General features: G+C 41.0%; 1 protein-coding gene across 3 annotated transcripts in view; it reads right to left on the reverse strand.

The window, feature by feature from the left end:
• TEK (TEK receptor tyrosine kinase) overlaps positions 1-24,333 on the reverse strand; it is a 101,713-nt gene that overhangs the window by 42,501 nt on the left and 34,879 nt on the right. For all 3 annotated transcript variants that reach the window (XM_059924629.1, XM_059924627.1, XM_059924626.1), the window contains exons 2-7: positions 16,643-16,954; positions 10,287-10,397; positions 9,253-9,405; positions 5,415-5,546; positions 4,800-4,940; positions 1,635-1,763 (exon numbers count right to left, since the gene is read on the reverse strand). In XM_059924629.1, the coding sequence (XP_059780612.1) occupies positions 1,635-1,763; positions 4,800-4,940; positions 5,415-5,546; positions 9,253-9,405; positions 10,287-10,397; positions 16,643-16,954 (978 nt within the window). The remainder of the gene's footprint in view (positions 1-1,634; positions 1,764-4,799; positions 4,941-5,414; positions 5,547-9,252; positions 9,406-10,286; positions 10,398-16,642; positions 16,955-24,333) is intronic.

Raw genomic sequence — 24,333 nt, forward strand, 5'->3', positions numbered from 1 at the left:
AAGTATAAAGCTGACAAGCTAAAGCCTTTGAGAAAACAGTTGGTGTTTCCCCACATATTTGTTCTGATTTTTAAAACTCACAGGCAGAAGACCATAAATGTCTTATTACTCTGAGTGTAGATTTCACTGGACATATGTTATTTATATTTGACTGAAAAAGTAATATATGTTTATTATTTTTAAATTTTGAAAATATGCTTCTTTGGATTTTAAAAAGTATATTCTAGGGTAAGCGTTAGTTAGCAAACCTTCTTGAAAGGACTAGATAAATACTTTCAGCTTTGCAAGCCATATGTTCTCTGTGGTAACTCCTCAACCCTGCTGTGTAAGAGCAACGTTACATGATATATTGTAAACAAATGGCACGGCTGTGTTCCAATAAATTTTTTTTTATGAGAACAGATAGATGGTGGGGCAATAAAAAGGAATGAGATACATACTGACATGTGCTACAATACAGATAAACCTCAAAAAAAGTATGGTAAGTGAGAAAAGCCAGCCACAAAAGACTATGTATTGTATGATGCCATTTATAGAATAGAAAATGTCAAGAATAAGTAAATCTGTACAGGCAGAGAATAAATTAATGGTTGCCAGGTGCTGGGAGGAGGAAGGAATGGGAGTTACTGCTAATAGGTACACACTTTCTTTTGGTAAAATGAAAACATTCTAGATTATGGTGATGGTTGCACAACTGTGTAAAAGCGTTCAATTTTACGTTTTAAAGGGATGAACTTCATGGTATAAAAATTATACCTCAATAAAACTGTTTTAAAAAACAGTACACAAGGGACTTCCCTGGTGGCACAGTGGTTAAGAAACTGCCTGCCAATTCAGAGGACATGGGTTCGAGCCCTGGTCCGGAAGATCCCACGTGCTGCGGAGCAACTAAGCTCATGCGCCACAACTACTGAGCCTGAGCTCTAGAGCCCAGCAGCCACAACTACTGAGCCCGCGTGCCACAACTACTGAAGCCCACGTGCCTAGAGCCCGTGCTCTGCAACCAGAGAAGCCACTGAAATGAGAAGCCCACGCACCGCAACGAAGAGTAGCCCCCGTTCGCTGCCCGTGCGCAGCAACAAAGACCCAACACAGCCAAAAATAAATAAATAAAATAAATAAATTTATTTAAAAAAAAATAGTACACCAGATTTGGTCTGTGGGTCAGAGTTTGCTGACCTCTGCTCTATGGTAATTCTGAACTAGAATTATTTAAAACTTCATTTTGAGGAAAATATTTTTCACTTTTTTTCCTTTCATTATACCTTTCTTTTTAAAAATATCTTTTATCCAACTCCCTTCCACGTAATTCTTCCCCTGTTGTGGATATCCAGGGAAAAGGCTGGTCCTAGAGAAGAGAGCAAAAGAGGTAGGCAGAGTTCTCAGCTGGCCAGTTATCACTTAATGTGCTACAAAGAACACATGGTTTATTCCTTACTGGAAAGGCCAGTGTGACAGTCCATAGAAAAGATTCAGAAAGCTGTCCTTTAGAACATGGGATATATTCTTCCCTACTTCAGGATGGAAACAGAAGGAGTTTAAGAATCTTGGGCTAGTGGGGCAAGAATTATGCCAGAAAAGCTTGGTTCAGACACGCTGAACCTGGCCCTGACTACAGTGTTACCTTGCTTTACCTTCTTTCTCACACTGGAGCCCTTGGTGTCCCGGAGAGCAGAGGCATCCTTGGAACCGATCACACATCTCCCCATTGGTGCAACTGCACCTAAGCTTACAGTCTGGTCCATAATAACCAGGCTGGCATGCTGTAAACAAAGACATCAAAAACTAGCGTTAAGATAGGGAAGGAGGAAAACTCAGGCTATAGGTGGCTAGTTTTACTTTTTTTCTCCAAGCTACCAAGTAGTATTATTTTTCTGAATTACCAAGAAGTTAAAGGGTTGAGGAATTCTGCTTCCAGGAGAGTTGAATAAGCTCCTACCAGGTCACCCTTCTCAAAAATAACAACTCTAGGGGCTTCCCTGGTGGCGCAGTGGTTGAGAGTCTGCCTGCCAATGCAGGGGACACGGGTTCGAGCCCTGGTCTGGGAGGATCCCACGTGCCGCGGAGTGACTGGGCCCGTGGGCCACAATTGCTGGGCCTGCGCGTCTGGAGCCTGTGCTCCGCAACAAGAGAGGCCGCGATGGTGAGAGGCCCGCGCACCGCGATGAGGAGTGGCCCCCGCTTGCCGCAGCTGGAGAAAGCCCTCGCACAGAAACGAGGACCCAACACAGCCATAAATAAATAAATAAATAAATAAATAAATAAATAAAATATTAAAAAATAAAAAATAACAACTCTATTTTAAAAACAACTACCTGAAAGCACTGAAGAGTGATGGGAGGAGGGACAGAGGAGACCAGGCAGGTTCTGAGGGGAACTGAAATTTGGAAGATGGGAATGGTGTGCTCCCCATTTTTCAGCTTTTAGTCTAATGGTTGGTACAGTTGACATTATGTGGGGAAGCTAGAACTCCAAAGAAAACCTGTAGTCTTACTGACAGAGGAATCTTAGAGGACAGAGTCAAAGCAACTCCAGCCTCTGGAAAGTGAGAGGGAAAATCTAGAAAGGAAGAGCCAGAGGGAGGAAGTCCCCAAATCTTTGGCTGACCCCAGAACCACACATGTTAAGTGCAGACTTGAAGCAACCCAGCTAAGGCTAAAAGGAATGAACTGAGTTTAAGTTGATGCCTGAGAGTCAGAGTTTGCAGTTTGAGTCATACCAAGCTGATTGCCTGATAGGACATAATGAAACAAAATCAACATTCTTCAGAGAAATGTATCATATTCCAAGTCTCCTCAATGTAACATTCACAATGTCCAAAATACAATCAACATAAGAAGAAATGGAAAATTCTGACCCATTCTCAAGGGAAAAGAAAATCAACAGAGACCAACCTGGATGACCCAGATGTTGGAAATAGCAACTACAATAACTATGCTCAGTGAAGTAAAGGAAAATATGCTCACAACAAATGAAACAATTAGAAATCTCGGCAGAGAAATATAAACTATAAAACATAACCAAAAAGGCATTCTAGAACTGAAAAACATAATATTTGAAATAAAGATTTCACTGTATGGATGTAGCAACAGAATGGAGATGACAGAAGAGTCAATGAACTTAAAGCTAGATCAATAGGTATTCAGTCTGAAGAATACAGATAGGGGAAAAGTTAGAAAAAAGTGATTGGAGCCTCAGAGACCTAAGGGACAATATCAAAAGGTCTAACATACATGTAATTGTAGGTCCAAGGAAGGAGTCTGGGAGAACACTAAAATATCTCAGTTCATAAAATCTTAGTGATTTCTTGAGCCAGATGTGGGCTGGAATGTTAATAAAGGTACTCCTATAAATCTGGGTCTAGAGACATATTCACCATGAAGTTAATGCAGCTTACGTTCTAGACTCCACACATGCATGTATCCCTTCTGGGCTCTAGCAAAGTTTTCATATATGCACATGTTTTTAAAAATTTGTGTATGATTTTTTAATAGTCTTTAAGGAGGAACTGGATCTACCCCTACTCAGAGGTACATTTTACTTTAAGGTGTACATTTCTGAGACCGTGTGGGATTCCTCTACGGCTAAGGCTCCCTCAATGTTCCACGGGGGACAGATATAGCACTTAGAGGGAACTGAGTGAGGTTTTGCAGGTAATTGAAGCTTACTTTTGTGTAACTCTCCTCTTTGTCCTCTTACTCTAAGCCCCTAGAGCTATGCTGTCCAGTAGGGTAGCTGCTAGCCATGGATGGCTATTGAGCACTTAAAATATGGCTAATCCAAATTGAGATTTCAAAGACTCAGGACGAAAAGAGGAATGTAAAACATCTCATTAATATTTTTTCTATTGATTACATGTTGCTATGGTAATATTTTTGATATATTGGGTTAACTGAAATATTACAATTATTTCAACTGAAATATTACAATTATTTCACCTGTTTCTCTTACTTTTTTAATGTGGATACTAGAATAATTTAAATTACATATGTGGTTTGTTTATATTTCTACTGAACTGCTCTGTCCTAGAGCATTGTTATCAAGTGGCTGGAGACCCCATCACGGCTCCCAGCAATGCCAGATGTGGAAGAAGCTGAATTTGTGAGGCAAATACTGAAACACCCTTGAGCTCTGCCTAATTCACCAGATTAGCATTCATTAGGGAAGGTCTAGCATATTTGGCCACAGGTTCATGTTAAGTTACTGTGTGATACTTCATGTGAAAAGCTTATTGGAAAGTAGATGGGAAACATATACCTCTGAGCTTCACCAAATGGGAAAATATATATTAGAAAGGGTAGAAGGAATCTTCGAGTAGGTGAAGTTAGTATTGCTTGTGTAAGGTCCACGGAAGATAAGACCTTAACTTCCTCGATTTTCCAATCCCAAATCCTACCTGGATCTGACCTAAAAGCAATGATATTTATGATGCACTGAAGATAACAAATCTTCTATGGGTTTCCAACTCAAAGTGTGGTCTGAAAACCAAGAGCGTCACCATGGAGCTTGTCAGAAATGCAGACCCTCACGCCCCAGTCCAGACCTATGAAATCAGAATCTGTTTTAATAAGATCCCCAGGTGATGTGTATGAGAAGCACTTTCTATCAGGTCCAGAATCTTAACGGGAAAGCATAATTAACTTTGGATGAAGATATCTTTGATTCAAAACCCTGTAATTCAGCAATAGACAGTTGAGTGAGCAGTCCAGGTATGTCCTACACGATGATTTCCAGCAAGCTGGATCTCCTTGATATACCTGCTAGAACCTTTTCTCTTTAGGGGTGTGACTGGTGCCTACCTTCATTGCACTGCAGACCCTTCCAGCCTGTGGCACAGGAACACCCATAGGGGTCTGGGAGACAGAACACGTAGGACTTGCATCCCTCTGGTCCACTACACCTTTCTTTACAAGTTCTGCCAAATGTGTGCAGTTCACAAGCTGTGGGTGAGAAAAAGATGATTCAGAGGCAAATATGCAGCCCTTTGAAATGCAGGATTCTTCTTTTTAAGGGTCTCTCCTAGACCAGTGAACATGGAAAATAATCCAATGTAAGCTGTGGAATTGTCAGTGTAAACACACCCTTATGGCCCATTTTATAGATAATGAAACTGCCTCACAGAGAGGACACTGCAGGCACAACCCCAGTAGTGCAGTTTGCAGACTGCACAAACCTAGGGAGTGGCGTTCACATCATAGATGTTGTAGATTTGTACACTTATTACAACTTTTCAGGGGATGACAATAAAGAGCCTTTAAGAAAGGGCACCTTTTTTGCATTTACACAAAGGTACCATATGGGCTCACAGAGGCCATTTAGCTTCCATTCCCAACTGGGTCCAGATCTAAAATTCTAGATCCAGCAACAATGGCTTTTTAAATCCACAGGTTACTCATCAAGCACTTTTGACTTACCCTTCTCACATGTTCTCCCCATGAACCCAGGAGGGCAAATGCATTCTCCGGTATCTTCGTGGCAGATCCCATTGTTCATACAAGCAGTGCAGACACGGTTACATTCAGGTCCCCACTTCTGAGCTTCACATCCTTTTTTTAAGGAAAACAAGACTATGGTGAGTGGAGCACCTTCATTCCCCAAAGCTTTATTGAGCACCTGATACATGTTAGTCACGTGAGTGGGCACTGGTGAACGAAGATAAATAAAACACAATCTCTGCTCTCTAAAAGCTAAGAGTCCAATGTGGGAAACAGACATGTGATAGAAAATAATGATAACGACAAAGACAGAAGTACCTAATTCTGCCTTAGGGTTGGAATAGGGCATAAAGCAGGGCTTCTCAGAGGAGGTGGTATGTGAGTTGAATCTGCAGGACCCCCTAAGTGGCAAAGAAGATAAGGCTGGAGAGCGTGTTCTGGGCAAAGGCTAGGTCAGGAGGAAAACGTAGTATGTTTGGAGAGCTGCAGTTACGGTTAGAGACAAGAGCAGTGGTTTTCCAAGTGTGACCCCTGACGAGTAGCATCACTATTACCTGGGAATCTGTTGGAAATGCACATCCCAGACTCCCATCAATGACCTACTTAACTGGATGAGAAACTCTGGAGGTAGCCTAGCAACCTATGCTTCACAAGTGTTTCAGATAATTTTGAGGCATGCCAGAGTTTGGGAACCTCCAGTCTAAAGAATGTGGAGAATAACCCAAATGGGAAAAGAATTTGAAAAAGAATACATCCATGTATATATGTAACTGAATCACTTTGCTGTACACTTGAAACTAACACAACATTGTAAATAGTTCAATATAAAATAAAGATTAAAAAAAAAATAAAGAATGTGGAGACAGAAGACGGCTAAAAGGGGAAGCAGGAGCTAGTAGCCCCCAAATATTTTTCAGGTAGGAAACATATAAGAAATGAAGCAAGATACAAAATTGAAAGTACAAGAATGGTAAAATGCTTCTAGATTCGTGTTTCCTGGCTCTTTCTCTCCAGCACTTGGTGATTTCAGATTGTTATTTAGGATACCTTCTGATAAGGAAAGCTCAGGGGGAGTGGGGTAGGGTGACCGTTTGTGGTCGGGAATTTAGTTTAATTTTTCTTCTGAAAGGAACTAACGTCTTTGTCCCTGAATATTAGTCTCACGGTGGTAAACTTGGACCTGTGCCTACAGCTTATAATATTTTTGGCAAGAACTCCTAGCTATCAGTATTTTCTCTAAAATAATCAGGAAGACTGTCAACACAGACCCAGCCTTACAGGCAACCACTTAATAGATAAAGCTACAGAATGTCTCAAAGCTAATATTTACATGCCTTAATATATAAAGGGAAAAATACTTCTGCACAATTAGTGATTTCTTGAGAGCCAGACCACAGATTATCTTCACATGATGAAAACTAATGATGGCAGACACTGGAGATGAAAGGGGTTCTCCTGTTACATTAAAGTATGTCTCTAACCCTGCACCGATCTGCAGACCTGTCCCAGCTTCACTCCTAATCCTGGGAAAGAGGAAGGGATTAAGCTCAAGGAAATACTTAAGGTGATCTCTTAGGGATGCAGAAGGCAGGAAAAGAGTTCCTTGATAAGCAACAAGTATGCAGTTAGGCTTCTGTTATTTTCTTCAAAAGCCTCATGGTTTTGTATTTTAGGAAACCATAGATCCGTGGCATACAGAGAGAAATCTTTTTTTTTTTTTAATGAAAGCTTCTTTCTTTCTTTCTTTCTTCCTTCCTTCCTTCCTTCCTTCCTTCCTTCCTTCCTTCCTTCCTTCCTTCCTTTCTTTCTTTCTTTCTTTCTTTCTTTCTTTCTTTCTTTCTTTCTTTCTTTCTTTCTTTCTTTCTTTCTGTTGGGTCTTCGTTTCTGTGCGAGGGCTTTCTCTAGTTGCGGCGAGCGGGGGCCCCTCTTCATCGCGGTGTGCGGGCCTCTCACTGTCGCGGCCTCTCTTGTTGCGGAGCACAAGCTCCAGAAGCGCAGGCTCAGTAGTTGTGGCTCACGGGCCTAGCTGCTCCGCGGCATGTGGGATCTTCCCAGACCAGGGCTCGGACCCGTGTCCCCTGCATTGGCAGGCAGATTCTCAACCACTGCGCCACGAGGGAAGCCCCAGAGAAAAATCTTATAAACTTAATGTTTTTGAGAAATCTTTTGCCATGGAGAGAGAATTTACGCCAAAAAGAAATCCTACACATATAACCAGTTTGATTTTTAATACACATCTTTAAGCACTGACTATTCCTAGGGTTCAAATCTACCTGGAGAGATACCTTACAGTTATGAGAAATGGACAAATGCCTTCAACTGTACCTCATTTGTTAGTAAACATCAAAGAGGTCAAATGGAAGGAAGTACTTTTAAATAGGATGGTTGTGGCCCAACTCAAACTTTCTTAGAATGATTTTAGATATTAGCAGTGCTTCTCAGACAGTTTTATTGAAATAAGAGCCAAAGAGAATAAATGTGCTTCTGGCCATCTGAAAAGGAGACAACTTGGAGATCAAAATGTGTTTGAAGTCTTTTGCTTTATCTTAAAACTTCAGGGAAATTTAAAATTCTAATCTATGATAAGTCATGTATGTTTTGTCATTAAAAAAAAAAAAAGCTTTAAACCTTTTACCGTATATCAACATTTGATGTTTCTGATATTGCTGGAAAATCTGCCAATTTACCCGAGACTCTGAGTGCCCCTGGTACATGGTGCTATATCACACTGGAGAGACCATCTTAATGAAATGAATGCAAATTGTGTCCTTGCCATTCAGGTTCTCCAAGAGTAGAGAGGAACGAAAGGGGATTTCACCTGCCCAAATTAGATGAACCACACTTTTCATATGTCTATTGTCATATCGCAGTATCTATTTATCTATTTATGTATGTACCTGCTCTACTTGGGAATTACCCAAGGGACGGTGATTCATCTTATTATCCTTGTATTCTCAACACCAACACAATGCCTGGCAGAGACTTATAATCAACACAGATTTGTTGCATGAATGAATGAATGCATAAACATAATGCAAAGCAAAATAAGTACGCTTCACAAGTTAGCGAAGCTAGTCATTAGAGGAATGACAGGGCATCCCTAGTACTTAGACCTGAAAGCCTGAACATTTAATATCATGAATACCTAACATAACCGGAGAAAATTCAGGGCAAATTTTTTGCTTTCTATAGATCATTTTTTGTAAAAACCACTGGTCACAGTTACTACCCACTTTGATAGCTATCATGGGGGAGAAGTTTTCACCAGTTCTAACTCTTGCATTTTTCAAACCTGAAAACAGAAATCACATTTGAGAGTTAAATGATCTGGAAAGTTGGGATTTACAGGAGACTTAATGTTTAACTAGATATTAGGCCAACTCAGAAGGCCCAACTCATCTCCCTGTAGCAGACACTTTTGGGGAGACTGTCCGGCTCACAGGGATTACCATTCTGTATGTAGTATGTGGCTCCACCCTTGTCTATAACTCACTGGTCTAGGCGAGTAGACACCTGACACATGGCAGGTCAATCTGATTGTTCATCCTGAGAGTTCAACATTTAGAAGTAAAAGAAACATCACTGAAGCTAAGTTAGGGTAATGGTAGCATCCTAGAGAGAAAGTCCACCCTCCCTCCCCAGTGCTGAGCCCAGGATCTTCCCTGGAAGATCTTTTCTGGAATTTGCTTATCAGCTTTTCCATCAATTTTTTTAAGTCTTCAGTATACTTCCAACTAATCCCTGGTTTTTGCTTAAGTAGCCAGAGTCAGTTTCTGCTACTTCCAACAAAAAATCCTAACACCACACCATCACTTACTCCGGACTATTAGCCTGGTGAAGGCCGAGGTGAAGAGGTTTCCTCCTATGTACCTGGCCGAGTACACTCCAGCATCCTGGGGCTGAGCATGAGGCAGATGCACTTCTAAAATATCAGGTACTTCATGCCGGGGCACTGAATGGATGAAGGAACCTGTAAGGGAGAAAAGTGGAGAACAATGGGTCACACTCAAACACTCCTGTTTCCTTGTCTGCCCCCTCCACTTGATCAGCTTTCTCTGGCCTGATATAGAAAATGTGCTCTAGCATATTAGATGGGGGGAGAAGAATGAAAAGGCTGAGCTAACGAATGCTCTCCCCAAAGTTGAGAAAAGTATGGTGTTGGAGCAGATAGGTTAGTCTTTAGGATCTACCACCAAACACATGAAGGTGAGGGTAGCCTAAATTTCTCATCTTCTGCAGGGAGAGGCAAACTGACAAAGCTGGGGAAAATGTCAGGTAACCTTGCTGACTAATCAATTAAGAGATAACTAGAATCACTACTCCAACCTGTAAGTCATTCATCCACAGAACTCAGAAGAGTCCCCATCAATATTTCAGCGGCATCAGGCAACTGCCACCAGGTGGTGCCAAACCGTAGTCAGACCCAGACAGATTTGGGTTGCGCACTTGGACCCCCAGAACCACTGCCAATTGGCTTTCCAGGCTCACTCTGGTCATTTGCTTAGCCTTGCAATCAAACAGCATCCCATTTTACATGGCAGAATTTGAGACCCCACGTATTACATCATGATGGGATTTTATTGTACGTTCATAGTTCATATTGTATATTTGTAAATGTACAATGTAGGTAGGTGCATTCATATATGTATAAACACCTCCACTTTAATTTACTTAAGTAACCAAACACGTGACCTAAGACAGCTTCTACCATAGAATCTGATTAGCTTGCATCATAGTAGCTTTACTTCAAACATCTGCCCCCAAGACTGCAATAAGATAATGACCCAGTATGTTTTATGCTATCTGATGTCTCACACAACAGTGTTGGAATGACACAAAACCCATACTCACCGTTTTTGTAAATCACTGCATCTTCTTCTTTAATCAATACCTTTTTGAAAGATATGTTCACATTATCTCCTCTGTCCACAGTCATAGTTAAAGTAGCTGGTAGGAAGGAAGCTTTTAAAAGAGAGAGAAAAAACAAATGAGAAAATGAGGTTATATATCTTTTGAATCAGAAGATGAGGCCTATTACTTGGCAGGAGTCAGCTGGTTTTCATGAGAGCTTAGAGAGCTACCCTGTGAAGGCAGAAGATGCCTCTGAACCAGGCTCGGAAGGACCTGAGCTTTAGGTACATCTGCTTGTTTTCCTCAGCGCCTGCTGACCTGGGCACAGGGTCCTGGAAGACTCCCACACAGATACCGTGGTGCAGATAGTGACGTGGGGCGGACCCAGAGGGAGAGTGGTGGAGATCAAAAAACACCGTGAGCCCTGGAATTAGACAGTCCTGGGCTTAAGGCCACCCTCTGCCACTTACTGAACTTCTTTGACCCAGTTACTTCACCTCTGAAAATCTCAGCTTCCTCATCTGTAATTTAGGAGTAAAAGTACTTACCTTAAACGGTTGTTAGGAATAGTAAATGATGTATGCCAAACCCCTGGGTGCTTAGAAGAGGTCAGGATCCTTCCCAAACATAAACAAAGGCCACGCTGCTGTGGTGACACGTTCAGTGTGGCCATGAACGGCAGGGAAGGCAGGCGGGGGACCGCAGGGGCCACTGGCCGGGGCTCCCTCTCACCTGAGGAGGCGCTTCATTTAGCAATCTAACTGCTCTCTGCGACATGCCCTTAGGCTCCTGTGAGAACTAATTGACCATTTCAGGCTGTTGTTCCTTTCTCTGTGGTTTGTTTATATTTTCTGCTCCTTTGTGTGAAGATTGTTTAGCTGACCGTGGGACTTCTCGCTCAGCATTGTATTCTGAAAAGGAACCGAGATTCTCCACTCGGCTCAACTCCGGTGTGGCTTTACTTTTTCCCCATTCTGTGGTTTTTTATTATTTCAGACTTTGCACCTCTTAAGCTCCCTGTTTTGGGCGTCGGAACACAGTCACACCAGAGTTCCCCTGCCGCCCAACCGGCCACCTCCCGCATTCATGGCTCTAGGTGGATTGTTCTCTGCTGAGGACTAACAAAGGGCATCCACAAGCCAGCCTTGCACCTTGGGCTTCCTGATGACACAGGAGTCTGACTTGTACACACTACGCATAGACTGATAATCATGTGACTCGACTGGATCATGAAAACAATAAGCCCCTATTGATCAGGCATTGTTCTAAGCACTTCACACATATTTAATTTTTGTAATATCTCTAGGAGATAGGTAATTTTTGTAATATCTCTAGGATATAGGTACTACAATTATCCTACTTTTACAAATGAGGAAATCAAGGTCCAGAGAAGTCAAGTAACCTGTTCAAGATTACACAGCAAGTTCACAGGAGAGCCAGGATTTGAAGCAGGTAGCTCAGCTCCAGAGGCCTTTCATAGGTGATATAACACCTTATTTTATAAATGAGATTGCCGAGGCCTAGGTTAGAAGATGACTTGCTTGAGATCATTTGGATTGATTAATTAACTCACAGACCTTAACTATGAACACAATTCACTTATTCCTTAAGCGGTGGAGAAGAAAGTAGAAGGTAGTAAAAGTTATAAACAAAGATGCTTCTCATGGATGAAAAATAATTGAGCTAAATTTCAGTTGTCTCCTTTAATTTAATGATAAATAAAAACTGAGAGTAATAATGTCATTTTATGTCCGTTGTTATTTTGTATAATTTCATAACAGCCCTGTGAAGACCAGATATCCACAGTCTGTCAGTGTGGGAGATGGAGTTAAGGGTGACCAAGTCCCTTCCCAAGGCCTCCTAACAGTAAGTGTGAAAGTTGAGACACAAACTCAAGAGCTCCACACTTGTTCCAGACATCGGCCCTCCAGACTCATCCTGCTCCAGGCCTGGCATCCTTACCTCTCACTTCCAGCCATTCTGAACTGTACTCAGTCCCTCGAACAGATCACGTGATCACTCATGTCCAAGTCATGAACTTTCTCCCTTCTCTTCTGTTCCTTCCTTTCCCCTGTGTCTCACCAAGTCCTACTCATTCATCGGTCTCCATTTAGATGTCACTTTCTCCAGGGGCCTTACACAATCCTGGAATCCAGGTTAAGTGCCGTCATACTGCCCTCCGTATACCCTGCCCTTCCCCATTACAGCCCCATTCATACTAGGCTGAGCATTCCAGGAGGGTAGGCTCATGGCGGTTTTGAAAGGCAGCTCAGGGATCAGACCCAAGTTTACCTTCCCAGGTCCAACACGGGAAACCACGTATATGAATGCTTCTAGTTACAATAGTTATAAGACTTACCTATTAATATGAAATCATAATAGTCCTCATCAGATATGCATTTGGTAATGATTAAATTACATAGCAATGTACAGAAAGTTGCTAGGGAGATGTCAGGCACATAATAAGTATTCAGGAAATGTTAACTTCATTGTGTTTCCCATGTGTGGCACAAATAGAGGTTTAAGAATACTTGTGGAATGAAAGAATAAATGAATGAATCTGATTTCAAATTTTCCTATTTTCCTCATACATTTAACATGCTCATTTGAGTTATTTAGATACAAATGGCTCCTCTCGGTCAACTTCACAAATCATGTTTGGGAAATTGGATGTTCTTAAAGCAAAACCATTTCTCAAACTAAAAGAGGAAGAAAAATAACCTAGGTTTCTTCTGATGGAACACTCTGTAATAGATCTTTGGATGTGAAAACGTTCCAAACTTCATTTATACCTCCCTGCCCCCAGATGCAATGTGCAGGGAGGTTTGAAAAAACTGCTTTTGACTTTTTTGGATGATGCCATTGATAAAAATCCCTTTGGCCATTTGGAGTATGTGAGCCAATTTAAGCTGTGTTTTGGCACGTCTCAAATGGATTTTCCACTTCCTCCCCAGATGCACGAGTCAGCAGCAAGCAGGGATATAGTGATGTTTATCCTATCCTGCTGTGTCCCTAGGCAGGCACTCCTGAGTTCCCGTGGTTTTACCAGGGAATTAAGAGTGTCATGAAGACACAGTGTTGGAGATTTTCTTGACTCACCATAAAGGATATCACTTTCCTTGCACCATATTTCAGCCGTTGGATGGTCAACAAAAGAAAATCAGTTCAACAGCTTGAGTTGATGTTGTTATTCAAATACAGGAGAGAAAATACTTCCTATTTTTCTATTTTGTCTAAACCTCCACAATTATGTTAAAAGATGTTATTAACATTTTCCACAGTTGAGTAGTAAAATTAATAGTCCCGCTAAATTACTGCTCATTCCAAGGCACTAAATAATGACAATTACTGAACATTTACTGTGAGCCAGATAATGTTGGTGATTTCATTTGATTCTCAGATGTACGTGGTAAAGTCTCTATCCCCATTTATTTTTTCAAATGAGCCAACTATGATTTCAGGGAAGTAATTTGCGCTGGGTTATACCAGCGGTTGCAGAGCTAGGCTCAAACCCATGTCTGACTAACCTCCACTCCCGTATCTCTGTGCTCTAGGTTGCTTTTTGGGGTTTCAACTAGAGTTGTTGTACTTGATAAAACAAGTGCTCAGAATTGGGGTGGGTGGTTGAAGTAAGTGAGAGCGATATAGAGAGGGTAGTGCAATAAATACAGACTCTGAAGCCAGACCGCTTGGCATTAAATCCTATTCCCACCATTTACAAACTGCTATTGTTATTATTATGTAAATTGTTCTGCAATGTCTCACTTTACAGCGAGCTTTCAGGAACCTATCTACTGTGTCAATCAAATCTTACACTCATGGGAGCTGGCTTCTTGCGTATACCATCTTACTCTTATTTAAAACCTAAGATGCTTTTGAAGATATTATTATACCCATTTCACAGATGATGAAAAATGAGACCAATAGAAGTTGAATAACTTGCTTAAGGCCATACAGCTGGTAAGTGGTAGAGAAAGAATTAAACTAAGGTGAATGTGAGTCTAAAAGCCATCCTCTCTTCACTGTTCCTAACTATCCATGCCTATCTTCGCCTCATTTAACTGAACTTAAACTATGCTATACCTGTACTGACCTGGACTCTCACGTTGGAGGGATCATTACGGTTGGTTTTTGACTCCCAATATTCTGTTTTAATTTGCTCTACGGATTCTTATTTATACATTTTCAGGACAGCCCAGAAAGGGCACTTCTCATGTCAATCCTGTGAGACCACTGGGGCACAAATCTCAGATCATCTTCATTCAGAATGTGGGCATATCAGCAGAAGGACATAACTCTTTACACAAGTCAGATCCCAAATGACACATGTGAAAAATAACAGAGCCGACTTTTCAGCCACGATAGCTTTGGCACACCTCACATCCCTTTGTTCAACCTCTCTTCCCTCACCAGAGAGCTGCATTCCTGGGAATTTCTGTTGTGCACTTTTCCCACTCGCCTGATGCCATTTAAAGGTGAATGTTATAGTTTTGCTAAGAGGGCCTTTTCCCTCATTTGTGATGAATAATGATTTTATCACTTTGATCTTAAAATGAGCTTGCTGCCTTCAAATTTTTAAATTACCGCCATTAGCAAATTCAAAGAAATATTTTCAGGTAGACCCCAGCTAAGGGCTGACTCTAACCCCTTGCTACTCAAAGTATGGTCCTCAGCCCAGGAACATCTTATCCCCTGGAACCTTGTTAGAAATGCAGAATCTCAGGACTCTCCCCAAGGATCTACTGACTCAGAGTCTGCATTTTAACAAGACCCTTAGGGTGATTTTATAAGCATTTTTAACCTTGAGAAGCAGTAATCTAAAAAACCTACAGACTCCTATATAAAAAGCTGACAATCAGAAATGTGCAGAGGTGCATTATTTATCTGGATCAGTTTTACAATTAAAAATCAAATCCTAAAGAGCTCCCAATGTCATTGTCTCATGAAATGACACATCCTCAGTCCACAGTCTCGTGTGGTTATGATGATGTTAATTTGGTGAGGACCCCTTCATTTTAGTTATAACCAACCCAGAGAACGGGACTGAGGGTGAGGGGCCAGATCATTTCCATCAGAACAAGGAGAGGTCATTTCTGTACCTTCTTCCCAGTAGACAGCATCAAGAGCACCAGAAGTCTACCTGCCTGTCCAAACTTGGGAGCCTTAGGGCAGAACAGAGTCATTAAATAATGTTTACAATGACATCTCCTCCAACTGCCATGAGTTTGGTGGACTGGCCTAAAGATACAGCTTAGGACCCACTTCTCTTTTGGGAGAAAGGTTCCATCACATCACTGCTTTGTGAGGCATAGAAAGGAGTAGTACTCTTCCTTTGCAGAAGGCTCTCAAGGTCCTCCTTCAAAAGTTCTGGTGTTCTGTGAGCTGGGCCTGGGTACTCAACTTCTAAAATTAAATCATGTAGCCTTAAAAAAAGGGCCCCAATTCTTCATCCCTCCCTGTATCCATACTCTTGGCCATGTAATTGTGTAATACCCTCCCATTCTGACTTTAGGCTCAGCTTTTTGGCTTGTTTTGGGCGATAAAAGTGAGGCAGAAGTGAGGGTATACAGTACTAAGGCTAGGTTTCAAGAAGCCTCGTGTGCTTCCGCTTGCTCTCTTGCACCCCTGCTGTCTCCATGAGAACATATCTATATTAGCCTGCTAACAGATAACAGTCACGTGGAACAGAGCCAAGGTAGCCCAACCAAGGCCAGCCTAATAAGCCTATAGCAAGCCAATATCCATACACATGAGAAAGCTGCCCAGTCAAGATCAGTAAAGCCACCTCATCAACCCAGCTGATTTAGACTCACAAGCTATGAATGCTTATCATTGTATGCCACCGTGGTTTTGGTTGTGTGTTACACAACATTACTATGTCAATAGATAACCACGATACCAAGTAACTAATTAAATTGAGTTATTGAGAGATGTTCCCTTAATTTTTTATTTCCACCATATTTTTCCTCTGAAAACATTAACTTCTGTTAAGAATACTCAGAGGCAAAGAAAACAAAGAATCAAATGAAAAATCAATGAGAAAACTCAAAATAGCCCATAGTTTGGCGGTGGGCACTTGTCTTCATTGCTGTGAATCATATTACATACACGTAACATGTTCATATCTCCATCAGGACCATGGAGCCCTTAGTAGAACATGTGATATATTTCATTTCATCTCATGAACTAGGCACAAGGTCTAGTGAAAGGATTGTATGTGAGGGAGTTGGACTAGATGATCTCTTATCTCTAATGCTCTCAGGCAGCTCATACCCAGCCTGAGTGAGCAGCTGCCAAGAAGAGGCAGGTGTGTGTCTCAGTGGACCTCACCTGCCCACAACCAAGGGGCATGTTACCTTGTTGGCGCATCTTCATGGTCCGTATCCTTATTGCCTCTCCTCGAACTCGCCCTTCACAGAAATAAGCACCATTGATTTTACTAGCCTTTTCTCTCTTCCAAACAACTTTTTTAGCCCATTCTCTGGTTGCATCTTGAGTAACTTCCAGTGGATCCTGGTGCTGGTTCATTAAGGCTTCAAAGTCCCTTCCTATGATGATGGGCTCATGGGGGCGCCATCCAGAGGCGATGCAGGTGAGGGATGTCTCAGCGTCAGACACGAGAGGTAGGGAATTGATCAAGATCAGGTCCATGGCACCGTCCACTGTTGCTAAAAGGAAAAGAGGGAACATAATATATGAGGAAGGTTATTAACATGGCCCCACAGGATAAGCTAGTGTTTACAAAGCCTTGTCTAAAAATAACTGTGTGAGCAGTCTTTCTAAAATGCTACTCTGATCATGTGCCTATATCTCATTGGACAAAATCCAAAGCTCTTTACCATGGCATCAAGACTCTTCATCACCTAGACCCTGCTAACCACTCCTGCCCCATTGCACGCCCTATCTGTAATGGACTATCAGTTATTCGCCATTCCCAAAACAAGATGTGCACTAGGTGTCTTTACGCATTACAGTGCCTGAGACATAGTTAAGTATTCAGTAAGTGTTTGCTGAATTGAGACAAATTCATGATAATGGCATTATTATCATTATCATGAACTGAATAAATATCATTATTTATCATTAATTATTGATCAATTAATGATAATGTGGTTCTACCCCAATAATAAAGTACTCTAAAGAAATATGTCAATGACATACACCATATGCTAACTTTATAGACTCTCATCATTATCAAAGTATTGCCTGATTCCACACTAAATTCCGCAAGGTAAGGGAGGGACTGAGTGAAGTCTACATTTCCCTCTGACCCTCATCTTTGAAATGAGCCTAGTAAGACCTGTCTTGCAGAATTCTTGTAAAGATTAAATGAGATAAACTACATAACCTGCCAAGCACTGTGTCTGCAATATACAGGGTACTCAATGACCATTATTTCATTTCTCTTTATTCTGTTTTCTGAACACCTAGCCCCAAATCTCAAATCTTCCCAAATGTAAAAACAAAATCCTACCTGACTTTTAAGATTTATTTCCGAAGTCATAAAGCACATTTACAAAAAGAAAACCCTCTCATTTCACTCTTCCTCTCTCTCCCTCTCCCTCTTTCCCTTTCTCTTCTCATTTCCAAAGTTTCAAAGATAAGCAAATGGAATCTGTGCCTATTCTCTCCTCTTGGTGAATGTGGAAATACCAGGGATGGAGGTTGTTTCCTGGTTCCAGTGATGGTTGATTCTCAAGTCTACGTAAAATGATCAGGAGACTGGGAAGGTCAAGCACAGCGGGTGACGAGGGCTACTGGAGTCTCAGGGACCTTTATGTAGATGTAAAGTGATTCAAGTAGGTTCCATGTTATCTCATTTAATATTCATCAAATTCTCTCCTGGGAGTATGCGCCATTATCTCATTTTTAAATATAAAGAAATTAGGGCTCATAAGATTGAGTAGCTTATTCTATCTTCCACAGCTATTGAAGTCAGAGCTGGAATTCAAATTCTCACTGGTCTTTCAGTTCCTTAGCTATACCATGCCCTTTCCTACCTCAAAACCTTTGGACATGCTGATACTTGTGCCTGGAATGCTCTTTTCCACTCTTTGCGTGGCTAATTTCTCTCATCCTTTGGGGTCTTAGCTTAAATGCCTGTCTCATGGAGGTCTTCTTTACCTATCTTATCTACAATATCTACACACTCTCATCCCACCACCCTCCATTCAGCCTCCTATTTGTTTCCTTCATAAAGATTACCACAACCTGTGATTATTTTATTTGATCTCTCTCCTCCTAGGTGATACATTCCATTAGGATGAGAATTGAAGCTGTTTTATTTGCATTGATTTACATAGGAATATTCTGCCTATTCTCAGCATATAGAGGACTCAATAAATATTTGTTGGCTAGATGGATGCATGGATGGACAGATGGACAAATTTTATACCAGATCTAATTCAATTTCACCAATTCACTTGGCTCCCACTTGTTGAAAAATGAGGTTAAAAATGAAAGTTCTCTTCTATTTACAATAGCCAAGACATGGAAACAACCTAAATGTCCATTGACAGATGAATGGATAAAGAAGATGTGATATATATATACACATACCCCATGGAATATTGCTCAGCCATAGAAAATGAAATAATGCCATTTGCAGCAACATGGATAGACCTAGAGATTATCATATTAAGTGAAGTAAGTGAGAAAGAGACAAATACCATATGATATCACTTATATGTGGAATCTGAAATATGACCCAAATGAACCAGTCTATGAAACAGAAACAGACTTGTGGTTGCCAAGGGGGAGGGGCGGTGGGGAAGGGAAGGATTGGGAGTTTGGGGTTAGCAGCTGCAAACTATTATGTACAGGATGGATAAACAACTGTATAGCACAGGGGACTATATTCAATATCTTGTGATAAACCATAATGGAAAAGAATATGAAAAAGAATATATGTATGTATAACCGAATCACTTCGCTGTACAGCAGAAATTAACACAACATTGTAAACCAACTATACTTCAATAAAATTTTTTTTAAAATGAAAGTGCTCTTCTGAGTCTAAACTGACCCCTTTGCCCATATTTACAAGACTGTTTTGATAATTACTGAGTTTATTGGGGGGGGGAGCAAATGTTATGCTTTTACAAAATGCTATAGAAGGGTGATCAGTGGTTGCTGAGGGTTTGGAGCTGACTGGTATTCATTTACCAGACCTACTTATGCCAAGCACTGTGCCTGCCATGAAGTCCTCATACAATTTGTTTTCGATGGCATTTGCCAATGTTTGATGTATACAGTGATGTTTTGAGGATGACCCTATTAGGAGCTACATTTTTATCTGATTCACTAGGAAGAATTTCAAAGTCAAGTCTTAATGTAAGTAGGAGTTGGTGTTGCAATATTTTTCTTGTAATATTAACTCAGTACGCTGAGGGAAGAAATCTTGAGTAGAATGGGTTCCCAAGCCTGACCCTCAAACATCTATCTTGCTTCTAGCCTCATTGGTTTAACTTTAGGATTTCAAGAGAGGGAACAGAGGTTAGGATAAGAAAAGCATCACAAGAGAGAATGAGCTAGGAAACCTAGCCGTGGAATTACAGCCTCCAAAAATAACACCAGAGCACAGCTACCCATACACGCACACACACACATCCAGCCCTGCCTCTGAGTAAGCACCACCTCATCTCCCACACTCACTCCTTCCAGGCATGTTCCCAGAGAGAGTCATCAAGAGGAAGGAAACACTGTAATTCTTTCAGCTCCAGTGGGATCCACCCCCATTTCTAGGGCCAGCTGAGTGATTTGCCAAAACCAAGGGCTCTGCTCTGAACTCACCGAACTGCATTAGCACTGGCCGTGGTTTATTTAATGACTTTAGGAAATAATAGAAAAAGCAGTTGATTTGAAAAGACAACCACACTGCATCTGTAAATTATTTCTAGGTATGGGTCTAGTTTCTTTTTCCTTTTGTTCCTCCCAGCTCTCTCCCTTTACTTTCAGGGATAGAAAGGGAAACTGTATACTCTGAGAATCTGGATTTGACTACACTTTGCTACCCTTATTCAGCAGGTCAGTTACAGGAAGCACTCTTCCACCCGTGAGTTCTCTGTCCTTTGTACTGCCACTTACAATAAAATATCAGAAGAATTTTGTACATGAGTTTTAGATACAGGAAGAAATACTTACCACGTTCCTGGAATGAATTTTAAAAATCATCTGTTTAGCTTTCCTAAAACAAGAATCAGTATTTGTTCTTGTTTGCATATGCCCCAGGGAATTTCTGGAAGGTGATACAGGAAGCTAAGAACAAGGGTGACCCATTAGGGGAGGATGAGGTCACTGGGGTGACGATGACGGGAGGAACACTTTTCACTGTATACGTAATGTATACAATGCTCTTGAACCACTGGAATATTATCTACACATAAAAATTAAATGTAAAAAAGTAAATGTTAACTGCTCTTCCCTTAAAAAGGTGCACTTGTAAGGGAATCTAGAGCCAGAGAAATATATATGTCTCTCATCATTTATCCCTACACTCACTCCAAATCTTTTTGGATCACATCCATATAACGCATTTTCTTTTTCTCTCAACTTTGGACTAGTAATAGGAAATGTGACATCACTCCACAATGCTGAAAAAAAAATTGATTAAAATAAAATATAAGAAAAGGGAGGAGGAGAGTGGCCAAACTTCACCTTTCAAAGAGAAGAGAGAAGCAGAGGCCCTCCTGCCACAGGTACAATTGTAGCCTGTGGCTTCTCGAAAGGGTTCTTCTACTGGCACAGTGACAGGTGTAAATGCTACTGCGACTGATGCTACCCAGGAATCTGCTATGGGTGACATTTTCCTGAGAACAAATGCCAAGAGACAGAGCCCACCTGGGCTTGCACAGCTACCCGTCCCCAAACCAGCACCTTTTCTTCCACTACAAAACTACCCTCTCCAAGTCCTGTCGCAGACAGGTTTTGAGTTGTTTCACTACAACCACAGCCTGAAGAGCTTGGATCAAATTCATTAATCAGTTCAATTCACACTTCTAACATCAAGACTAAGAGTCTGCTGTAAGTAAGATGCATATGGAATTTCATACCTCTTAACGTGTTTTGGGGATTGATATTATTTTTCCTCAGCAAAGATCTCACACAAACACTTTTCAATATTTGCATAAAAGTGTGTCTTGTTTGTAAGGAGATACTGGCCAATGTAGCACGGCATGCATCGGGTTAACAAATGACTGTTCATCACAGTTGAAGCATAACAATATCCTACAACATTGTTCTGCTCATTATGTTTTCTGTGTGCTGTACGGAACAGCATCTAACATTTCGCAGGAACATTTTCTCACTAAATCTCATTGTGGTGAACACAAAATGCTGCTTAAATCTTCTTTTTGTGTATAGATTTTCTTTTTTTTTAATTTTAGTAATTTTTTTTCTTTTTTTTTGCCTTCATTGGGTCTTAGTTGTGGCACGCGGGATCTTCATGGAGGCGCGCAGACTTCTCTCTAGTTGGGGTGCGCAGGCTTCTCTTTAGTTGTGGTGTGTGGGTTTTCTCTCTCTCATTGAGGGGCGCCAGCTCAGTAGTTGCGGTGCGTGGACTTAGTTGCCCTGCGGCATGTGGGATCTTTTAGTTCCCTAACCAGGGATCGAACCCACGTTCCCTGCATTGGAAGGTGAATTCTTTACCACTGGAGCACCAGGGAAGTCCCTGCATATAGATTTTCTTATACTCACTATTGCTTCTGTAAAAATATAATAACACCCCCTGAGGAAACGTAAAAATAAGAGAAATCCCCTAAGAAAGAACATAGAAAATGGACCAGGTGTGGTTGACAGGGACCAAAAATAAAACGGAGTCAGGCAGTCACGACAGACCTGGGACTGAGTCACGTAACTCTTTCTTAGAAAAACCACAAAAAAAACCCTATAAGGACTTCTGATTCTGCTAAAGTCCTACCTGGAAAAGCCCCTAATGAGAAGCTTGGATGACAGCCGATCATCTAAAACTTGTGGTCAGGCTTCAAGGGCCTTCCAGTTCCCTTATGACTCTCCCAACCATGGCTTCTGCAGCGTCCCTGGTTTGCAAACCTTGAGGACAACAAAACCGTCCTTTTGCTTCAAGATAACCCTGATTCTTTCCTGGGATTGATTTCTAATTTAGGATGACACTTTGAATAATGACCCATCATCTAAGACATGGAAATATCTTTCTTTAAAAACAGTCATAGAAAGGACTGTGGACCTAAATCTACACCCGTGTAGTAGAACCAAACTGAATTAGAAATGAGAGACACAGTCATGCTTTTCAAACTGTGTTTCAAGGAGCTGTTATTTCTCATTTTCTAAAAAAGGTATTCCAGAACTTTCTGAGAGCGGCGGAGGTGAAATTAACAGAGCGCATTCCAGATGTCCCCACACACATACACACTCTCACTGAGCAGCTTAACTTTCATCTGTTTGTTTTGTATTTCGGCTCCACATAAATTTTCATTTGGGAGAAAGGAATTTGCTTAAATAAAACATAAAAGCTCAAAGGTCATCACTTTTAACAATTTTACTTTTACAGATGAAGAAAATGAAAGGTTAAATGAATAACTATCAATGAAAATACATGTCCCTGCCTCACAAGGTGCTGACTCCAATTAGTCTGCTGTGCCCCTCCATCCACATTCAAGTTCAGCACAGCTGCAGAGGCAAGTTCTGATTAACACAGCTCCCCAACCTTTGAAGCACTTGCCAGCTAAGAGGAAAAAGCAGGTTAAATTACTGCAAAGTGGGGCTATTCCCTTGTGCTTCTTATTACCTCAGAATTGTGGTGTTGGGTGGAGTTTCACTAATACGTGTTTGGAATAAGGTATCACATCTTCGGAACGACTGTCTGTATGATTTCTTGGAAGCTTGGTATTGACTATGTATCAAATTTTTCCAAAGTGTCCTTGGTTGTCTCACCTTCGTAACAGCAGCAGATTATCTTAGAGTTCTAAATATGTAAAATGACAATGAGCACTACCTTGGCCAAAAGTATTTTTGAAATCAGGGGATTGGCAATGAACTGATAAGGTCTTGGCCAAAAGCATTTCTGAAATCAAGGCCCTGACAATGAGCAAAGAAGCAAAGACATCCCCAAAACTATCCAAGATTATTTGGTGGAACTGTTTGGATTTTAGTTTAGTTATTTTTTATGGTGTCCAGAAAAGGAGAATTCTCTTCAGTTTAAAAAAAAAAAAAAAAACTCATTAAATTATTTATATGTCTACTCATCCATTAACAAATTTATTGAGCACCTCCCATGTGCTAAAGTACTGTATTTGACCCTGGAGACACAACAATGAATAAAACAGATCTGATCTCAACCCGTATGTAACTTACAGGCAAATGTGGAAGACAGACATGGCAAACCAATCACATAAATAAATATAACACTGGAACCATGATAGGTACCATGAGAGAGAATTATAAGGTGCTATGGGATAGCATAACAGTGAACTTAATCAAACTTGGCTGGTGTGGAGAAACGGTTTATGAATCAGGTAAGGCTCCCTGAGGAAGCGACATTTGGCCTGAAGGAGAGTTGGAATTACCAGGACAAAGCGAAAGGGATATGAGAAGAGAGTCAGGAAAGTTTTCCCCCAAAGGGTAACTACTGAGCAGGATTTTGAAGAATGAGTAAGTGTTTAATAGGACTCACCACTAGAATGTTCTCTCTTGGTTAATGTCAACATCCTAAAGTTGACACTAATTTCTTTTTATTGGATTCTAAGAACTACTGGCACCATTTCTATGTGTCAACTCTATGTGAAAGTATTTTTCACGTCTCCTCTCCCTTCTTGTGTCCCCAGAAGAAATCCTGTTCCCAGGCATGTTTCCAATATTTTAATCTTTTGTTTGTTTGTTTGTTTGTTTCCAGGATACTTTTATGTATGTAATAAGTCTCTGAGCAATAATTTCATCCTCAAATTTCCTTCCAAGAAGATAGTGGGCAATTAACGAGAAGATACCAACATGCACAAGCCTGGAAATAACCAAAGGAAGTTGCTAACTTTTTACATGCACGGTTGGGAGTTAGACAAGGACACCCTTGATATGA

This window comes from Balaenoptera ricei, chromosome 6, assembly GCF_028023285.1.
Source record: "Balaenoptera ricei isolate mBalRic1 chromosome 6, mBalRic1.hap2, whole genome shotgun sequence".
NCBI lineage: Eukaryota > Metazoa > Chordata > Mammalia > Artiodactyla > Balaenopteridae > Balaenoptera > Balaenoptera ricei.